This window comes from Sipha flava, unplaced genomic scaffold, assembly GCF_003268045.1.
Source record: "Sipha flava isolate LNK unplaced genomic scaffold, YSA_version1 52681_pilon_pilon, whole genome shotgun sequence".
In the NCBI taxonomy this organism is placed as follows: domain Eukaryota; kingdom Metazoa; phylum Arthropoda; class Insecta; order Hemiptera; family Aphididae; genus Sipha; species Sipha flava.
The window spans coordinates 547-9,096 of record NW_020273500.1 but is presented as its reverse complement, the minus strand read 5'-3'; the positions used below and the strand labels follow the sequence as shown (position 1 = coordinate 9,096).

General features: G+C 28.9%; 1 protein-coding gene and 1 long non-coding RNA gene across 2 annotated transcripts; one reads left to right on the top strand and one right to left on the bottom strand.

Annotated features, from left to right (window-relative positions):
* Positions 1-6: 6 nt before the first annotated feature.
* On the bottom strand, positions 7-4,051 carry LOC112690899. Its single transcript, XR_003149260.1, has 5 exons — positions 1,566-4,051; positions 1,374-1,491; positions 1,097-1,217; positions 812-1,011; positions 7-753 (listed from the first exon to the last, which is right to left on the bottom strand). It is a non-coding gene; the product is annotated as an uncharacterized LOC112690899 (long non-coding RNA).
* Positions 4,052-5,220: 1,169 nt separating this feature from the next.
* Positions 5,221-8,243, top strand: LOC112690900 (zinc finger MYM-type protein 1-like). The gene is made up of 3 exons (XM_025565006.1): positions 5,221-6,415; positions 6,483-7,815; positions 8,017-8,243. Exons 1-3 carry the CDS (start codon positions 5,516-5,518, stop codon positions 8,241-8,243), a joined length of 2,460 nt encoding a protein of 819 aa, XP_025420791.1. The 5' UTR covers positions 5,221-5,515.
* Positions 8,244-8,550: the final 307 nt, after the last annotated feature.

The window sequence follows — 8,550 nt, the reverse complement described above, 5'->3', positions numbered from 1 at the left end:
CTGGTAATTTATATTCTTAATTATTTATATATTACATTAGGGAAAATTCCCTCTTCACCCACCTCAAATATGCCCTTGCATTTGACCCAAACGATGCAAAGTTTATTCAAAATGCACAACAATTATCTAATGATAACTCGATCAAAAATAAACTTTCGGTAATTTTATCAAATTTCCAATGCATAACAGACATTATCACTATCATGTGATAAATACAATTAACTAATATAACATTAAAAGTATATACATAATAATAATACAACATTTAATTAATTACAATTTTTTTTTTTTTAGAAATTGATGTTATCTTTATCTTTTGTCGGAATCTTCGTCAGGACGAATGGTCATTATAATGGTTATACTGGCTCCAAAATTTCATCACATAAACCTTCCATTATAAAATCTTCATCTTGTAATTCTTCACAATGACTTAAGCTCCATTTTCAACTATCCACAGTCACGACATCCAACGCTTCGTTCACAAGTTTTACAACCTGGAACCTTGATGTTTTTACCGATTCAATCTTTTTTCTTCAATGTGAAATGATTTTAATAGTAATTCAATTTTTGTTTCTATATTTTGAGTATTTGCTGAATTTACTAAATTAGATGAAGATTTATCATCATTATTACCTTGACTCATGAGGTACCTTTCAACTTCATTAGGAAGATTTACTATATCATTCGTTGGCCTTGAATTGATATGTTGGTTTTTCAAATCAATGGTAGAACATGTTCCATCTTTTTTTAACTCTATTTGTTTTAAAAAAATTACAAAGTATGAATATGTATTTTTATATTTAATAATCACCTGTGTGAGTTTCAATTAATTCAATGAGTCCAAGCGTTCTAAGTTGAATACAATTATTTTCTATATTTTTTTGTATATTTATTCCCAAGAACCCTTTATTCAAACGAGTAATAGCATCAATTTTTAGTGAAATAAGTTTGAATTTAATTTCATTAGCAATTTCTTTTCTTTATTGTAGAGACTTTACATGAATATATTTCCTGAAAAAAAAACTATTTTAATATTCCAGTCTCACATTAGGTAAGTATTACATATATAAGTATTTATATTAATATAATGACTTACTTAATAGAACTTGAGTTAAAAATAGATAGGTGTGTAATATTGTGTTATGCACAATTCTATTTATACATGGTTCTAAGAATATGTGGTAGCCCATAACAGTTACAACCATCAGATGCAAATCCTATATAAAACAAATAATCGTTAAATAAGTTAGATATATATTTATTTTTAAAATTATAAAATATCTATTTCAATATATTTAAATTGATAAAAATTGTAATTTTCAGTCGTACAAGTGTATTGAATTATATAAAAAATATTTTCATTTTTAACTTACCAATTATGTTATCCAATGGAATTTCTGATTCGTTAAAAGCTTTAAGAAGTTCATCAAATATCTTCTCAGCAGTTGCACCTTCATTTGCACTTTTTGAATCAGTAAATAGTTGTATAAGCTGTGTAAGTGCATAAACTTCAATAATAAATCTCAATAAAATACTTCAATAATAATATTCATAATAATTCTTACAACAAGGCGGAGTTAGACGATCCAAAAGACATCGTTGACTGTTTGACTTGAAATGTTGCACAATGGAGTGTATATTTTTTCTTCGAAGTTGGAGAAAAAGTGATCAGTTTCTTTTCACGGTGATTCGAATGAATTGAACTGCCTCCGTGGAAAAATATTATATATTTTTATGAAAAAATAATATAAATATTTTCTTTTTGAAGAAACCTGTCCACAGCGCCAATTGTTACGTTCCACCGGCTTGATTCCAAGTAATGCAGTCGATGATGTATTTAAATTTAATTAATAAAATATGAGACTTTAACTTTTATACATTTATTTTAATATTCAGTATTTAACAAATTTTAACATAGAGTGACATGAAGTTGTTTGCAGCTCCGTGACTAGAACTCATCTGAATTTTGGTCATTTCGTTTCCTCTTTTTTATTGCTCGATTGACGTTATAGGACTTATTTAATATATAATATAGATTGACCTACGACTTTGTTCTAAATATAACAACCTGCTGTCTTACACAATTCATATAAAGTTGTTACGTACAATTTCTATTTATACATGGTTATGTCATAAATGGTAGCTCATAACACAGGTATAAATCCAAATAAACTAGATCCTGCGTGGAAAGTAATTGATCTACTACCTTTTCCTGTAGGTACTTTATGCCCTTCTGAATTAAATTAATTTTGCCAAATGTACCCTTTTGTGTGATTCTGGTTAACCAACGTTTTATCTAAATAGATAACAGGCCGAGTATCATTATTTTGGCGAAGGTCAACTATTGTTGGGGAATAACGTTTTTAACAAGTAGTTGGCGTCGACTCGCGCACACTCCGTCTACCGGATTCGAGTTTAACTCGAGGACAGAGTCGATCGCAGCTGCTGGAGTGGTCCTCGTGCTTGATCAGGTTCAACGATGTCGGAGCGGACGTAGGGTCAAGTGAGCAATACTTGTGGTCGGAGCAGACGTAGAGCGGAACAAGTGAGCAATTCTTGTAGTCGGGGCAAACTTAGGGTTGTAATCGGAGCGGGCGTAAAGCTGGGTCGCATTGACCATATGGTCATCAAGATGACGGTTTTCATGAATATTCGTGCAGTACGTAACAAGTGTGTACAGTCAGGAAGATGACGAGCATGAGAGCGAACGGTGTCCGCGTGCCGCTTCCGGTAATGGACGCTGACGCGATAGCTAGTGTGACCAACCTCGCAAGTAGAGGTGGTTGGTTAATCAGTTTCGCATCCAGTTGTAGAGGGCGGGCAATTTTAAATGGCAGAAAAGCCTGAACAATCCCCCCCCCATGCAGATCATTGCAACGGCGGAAGGGATTTCTGCAGTCTACATCATTGACAACCTATACTTTGTGAATTAACAGGTTGCTGGTTATCCAGAAGAACGCCTGGAACGATGGTGAACAGCTGAGAGTGAAAGTAGTGGAAGTTGAAGCAAGCTGAACAATGAATCGACCGTTTGAGCTAGATATGGTGGCTCTGTCATACCATAAGTTAACAAAATTATGGGGAACATATCATAAGTAATAATCATAATAAAAAAAACAGCATGGTTAACATAAGTATAACAATAGGTAGAATAACATTTTTTTTTTTTAATAACAGTCAAATCATGAAACAAATGAGATCATAACAATTACATTAGACATTAGGGACATAATGGTTAATAATAATAATAAATACCTTGCAGTATTGTATCCTACCGTAGTCTCCGGAGCATGAGCGAGCGACGACAACTACGGTGACATGTAAGGTTCACTGTCGAACAAATAATAATAAAATACAAGTGCAACAGGATATTTTAAGAGTAGGATTAAAAACGGATGGGTCATTAGTGGGAAGGCGTCGGTAGTGGGGAAATTCATTTATTGACAACTTACATACTCTATATGATGAATTTTAATATTTATGAGTAATTTGATTTTGATGAAATTTAAACTAAATTCAACTTATTGTTACTTATTAGTATCCAGTTAGGAAATACCTGTTTACACACAGATAAAATATAAATAAACACTTTTCTATCGTAATTTACTGTCATTTTTCTCATTCGTTATTCTGAAATAAGATAGCTAATTTGAAAACTATAAAATTGTACACACTAAATATTAAATGTAAGTAATGTAAATATTGAAGTTCATCGATAAATTTCATATGCAAATTTTGTAATTAAAAAAAACTTTATACATAAATTGTTTAGAAAAAAATACTCTATCCAAATATGTAAAAAAAAAAAAAACAATTCTATGCAAGCACAGATCATAGAAGTGAAACTTCCACGATAACAGTCGTGGTGATATCAAACTATTAATGTACAATTTGTTGCAGTACTTGTTTATTATTGAGAAAAGCTTTATCAACGGTTATTTCGTACATATAATTGAAACATCTGTGAGGAATATACATATTATAAGCATTAGTCTTAGTTATAAAAATATGTATTGTTATAATATATTTCATAAGGGTGTACAAAAAAAAAAATCACACACACAATAGTTAAACATATCACTTTTATAACCATAAAAATGTTAGGAGAATAGATTTATGTGTATACAATTTATTTTCCATCCATATATTGTTTAAAATGTTATAACAAGAGCATAGTTTTGATAACAACGATTTTAATAATATTTTATATATTTTTTATATATAAATATATTATACTATATGCATGTTATGTTAGAAATGTCGTGCTGAGTTTTTAAACAATAAATAAAAAAGGAAATCACATAAGGTGTAATAATGCATTCTCATTTATAATATATATATATAAAAGGTATATTTTTATACTATTATCGTATATTTACACAAAAGCAGGGGCGGACTGGGCCACTGTGCTACTGTGCATTTGCACAGTGGGCCGGTGTCATATTATATTCATCGGGCCGGTGCGAAATAACCCAACGTGTATTGAATTAAAAATATTTTTGAAACAGATAATTGAATTTGTTTATTTGTATACAATTTTGATTCCCCGAGTATTACCATTGATAAAATATACGAATAAATAATAGTATATGTATATTTAATAAATGGTATACGTAATACGCTAGTCAATGTATATATTATATTATATATATATATATATGATAAATCGCTGCGCTATCAGCGGTCGACCGCCGCTGGGGAATACCGGAAAACATATTCTTAAAATAGTTTATAGTTATTACAGTATTGAGTCTATAATAGCCTAGACAGTAGACACTGTCACTATGATAGTATGAATGCACAATACGAATTGATTTCTTATTCCCATAATTTTGATTGCGTCGTGTACTCGCACATCGCATTGCTATAATTTAAAACATAAAATGATGAAAAAAAAAACTAAAAGGTGGAGCTGAAAAGCTTCGTTTAAAAAAAATGATCAATTTCAAAGCTGTTGCCAATGACCCAAAACAAAAAAAAAATTGAATTTGGATTGGATCGCTCTAACAAAGTATTCGTAGGTAAGTATAAAGAATTTAGTATACTATAGATTCTTATTTCAAGGTACTGATTCATTAATTACGTTTGTTATACATTACATCAAAGATTTTAATATTGAATTAATAATATTTAAATATAATATTTAATTGAATTGCAGATTAAATAATATCTAATAATCTATATTTACTAATCTGTAAATTAAAATGTTTAACGGGTTAACTGGATTCATTTTTCTTTCAATATAATTGGTATGTAAATATGTGATTACTTTTTAATATTATTTGTATTCTAAATATTTAGATGATTGTTCAACACAACAAAAACAACAAAGTTGCTCAGTTAAAACTGTAGAAAACAATCCTTCGGTGAGTAAACTTTTTTTAATGATATATTACTAGATAGGTATTCTTGTAATCTTGTTCGGTAAGATCTACCTTATACTTATTATGTTGTGTATAAATTATTATTAATTAGTTAATGTTTTTACTACCTATTTTAATATTAAACATTTATTATGATTGTTCAGATGTATTCAACTGCTAAAAATCAAACCGAGCAAAGTAGTGTATCCTGTTCGTTTTCGTTACCTGAGGTTGAGGAACATATTGCTGCAGAAAAAATATATTCATTTGTGATTCCCAAAAAAAGTTCTATTAATCAAAAAATGGATTTTATGAAACAACATCCTTGTCAACCAACTGTACTGCATAATGTTTCATGGTCTTTTTTCAAACTTTATAATAGAGAAGATCAGAGAGGTAAACCCATTTTGCGAAAATGGTTGACATTACAATGTGTTAAAAATAATGAGGTTAAAGCCTTGTATTGCAGTATATGTATTGCTTTCTCTACATCATCAACCAATTTTTCTACTGGCTGTACAAATTTCAGAAGTATTTATGCAGCTGTAGAATCTCATGAAATTAGCAAAGTACATATTTGTGCTGTTGAAAGTTATGTCAAAGCTTCAAGTAATGATAGTATTGAATATTTGATCAACCGTAATGTGATGAATATGAAAAAAAAACAAGTCGAAGAAAGAATTCATGTATTAAAACAAGTATTTGAAATAATAAAATTTTTGGGTAAGCAAAATTTGCCTTATCGTGGAACTGGTGACACAGAAGGGCTGTACAAGATGAATGATGTTAATATCAATAGAGGTAATTTTTTGGAGCTTTTGAAATTTACTGCTGAAAGAGATGCAATTTTAAGACAATATTTAGACAATGCTATATTGTCAAGTAAAAAACGAAAATTAAATATGGATCAACGGCAAAAAAATTCTAAGGGAAGAGGATCATTAGTTACACTTGTATCCAAAACTACTGTTAATAAAGTAATTGAAGGTATACTAGAAACTATGAGGAAACATATTCGTGAAGAAATGGGTGATCAGCATTTTAGTATACAAGTATGACAATTTTAAATCAACATATTTCTTATTTTTAATTAAAAATTCATTGTTTTTACTATTTTAGTTTGACAGTACTCAAGATATTGGAGCTACGGACCAAGCCACTATCTGCCTTCGCTACTTAAATAATACAGATATTAAAGAGCGCCTTTTTGCCGTCATTAAAGTAGAAGATTCAGCAGGTAAAAGTTTATATGAACTATTAAAAACTTGCTTTGACAAACATAATATAAATTTTAAAAATGTCATTGGTGAATCTTTTGACGGTGCTTCTAACATGAGAGGAGAGTTTAACGGTTTGCAGTCTTTTATTAAGCAACAAAACGAAAACAGTATTTATGTTTGGTGCTATGCCCATATTCTAAATTTGTGTATTTGTGATACCTGTGACAATTTAGCAGCCAAGAATTTATTTGGGTTCTTGAATCGCTTGAGTACATTCTTTTCTGATTCTTATAAACGAATGGACATTTGGAAGAAAAATCAAGAAAATTTAGGTGTTGGAGTAAAAAAACTTAGAAAGCTACAAAAAATCGGGGAAACAAGGTGGTGGTCCAGAGAAAAAGCACTTAAATGGGTTTTCGACGGAGAAGATTGCTTATACCCAACTATTGTCAGTGCTTTAGATTTTATTTGTTCGTCAAAAAAATTTGATCAAAAATCCATATATGAAGCAACTTCATTAAAAAATAAATTGTGTGAATTCCAAGTTATTTTAACAGCCCATTTATTTATTAAAGTTTTTGATTCAGCCGGACCAACATCATCATATTTGCAGTCCAGTAATTTAGATCTTTTGGCTGGTTGGTTAATGGTAGAAAATACAATTGATGAAATTGGAAAAATAAATTTTGATACAATTGTCGTTGAAGCAGAGAAATTCTCACAAAATATGAATGATAAATTTACAAATTTTGAATTGAATGATAGTATAGTTGTGGAAGATAAATTACCATTAATACGTTCTAGACATAAGAAGCGCAATTATGATGAAATGTGTTCAGATGAACATATTATAAATCCTATTGATAAGTTTAGAGTAGAAGTTTTTCAATGCACTATTGATCAATTGAGAAGCAGTTTTATTCAAAGATTTTCAAGCAATAGAGAAATTATAGCAGATATTCAGTATTTATTACCAAAAAATTTTCAATATGCAAAGGATAACAGTCTACCAGAATCAGCATTAAAAATTTTATCAAAATTATCATCAATAAACCATCAGAAATTAGTGTCTGAATTGAACCATTTCTCAAAAATATATGATAACATTGCAAAGCCTCTGAATTCAAATACTTCAAAAATGTATAATGATGATGATGATGATATGTTTCAAGATAATGAAGAATTTTTTCTAGACTGGGATAAAAATGATGAAATGAATTTAGAAGTTAAAGGTAAAATATATCAATATATACTGTTTTTATATTTTAGTTATATATGTTTAGTAAAAAATATGTTTGTCTTTTTTATAGGGTGTGAAAAATCAAAAACTTCCAATAATAATCATAATACAAAATCATGCTTAATATGTCTACAAAAATTAATATACCAATTAAATATGCATTCACCTGCATATTGTAATTTTTATGCTGCAGTTGAATTTGTTTTAACACTCTCTGTTACACAGGTTAATTGTGAAAGAGCATTCAGTAAGCTTAAAATAATTAAAAATCGTTTACGCTCTTCATTAAATCAAGACCATCTTGAAGCATTCATGCTTATGTCAATAGAAAAAGATATATTAGATGCTATTGACTTCAAAGAAATACTAAATATACTAAAAAATTCTTCATCATTGATGAACCAGATGTTATCGTTGTAAAAACCAAAGTGTAACCATATAATATTATTTATTTTAAATATTATAATATCTGTTATAAATTATGTGTAAATGTTAGTCGTTAATAAATAGTTATTTTACTATTGTACATTTATATTTTGTACTATTTATTATAGATGCTACAGATGTATTTAAAGTATGAACAGTTAAGTTAAATAAAATTTGTTAATTTGTCTAGAAGTAATTTTTTTTTATTTCTATAAACAAAGTTTAAATACATATTATTAAACAGTGATTTAAAAACTCTTATGATAAATTATTTTTGGGAAAATCAGTAAAAAAAAATTTT

Excerpts from the sequence above, each read along its gene's own strand:
- LOC112690900 (XM_025565006.1), top strand. The coding sequence starts at position 5,516 with ATGATTGTTCAGATGTATTCAACTGCTAAAAATCAAACCGAGCAAAGT. Across the intron at positions 6,416-6,482 it reads ATCAGCATTTTAGTATACAA|TTTGACAGTACTCAAGATAT; the intron begins GTATGACAATTT and ends TTACTATTTTAG. Across the intron at positions 7,816-8,016 it reads AATGAATTTAGAAGTTAAAG|TTGAATTTGTTTTAACACTC; the intron begins GTAAAATATATC and ends TTTATGCTGCAG.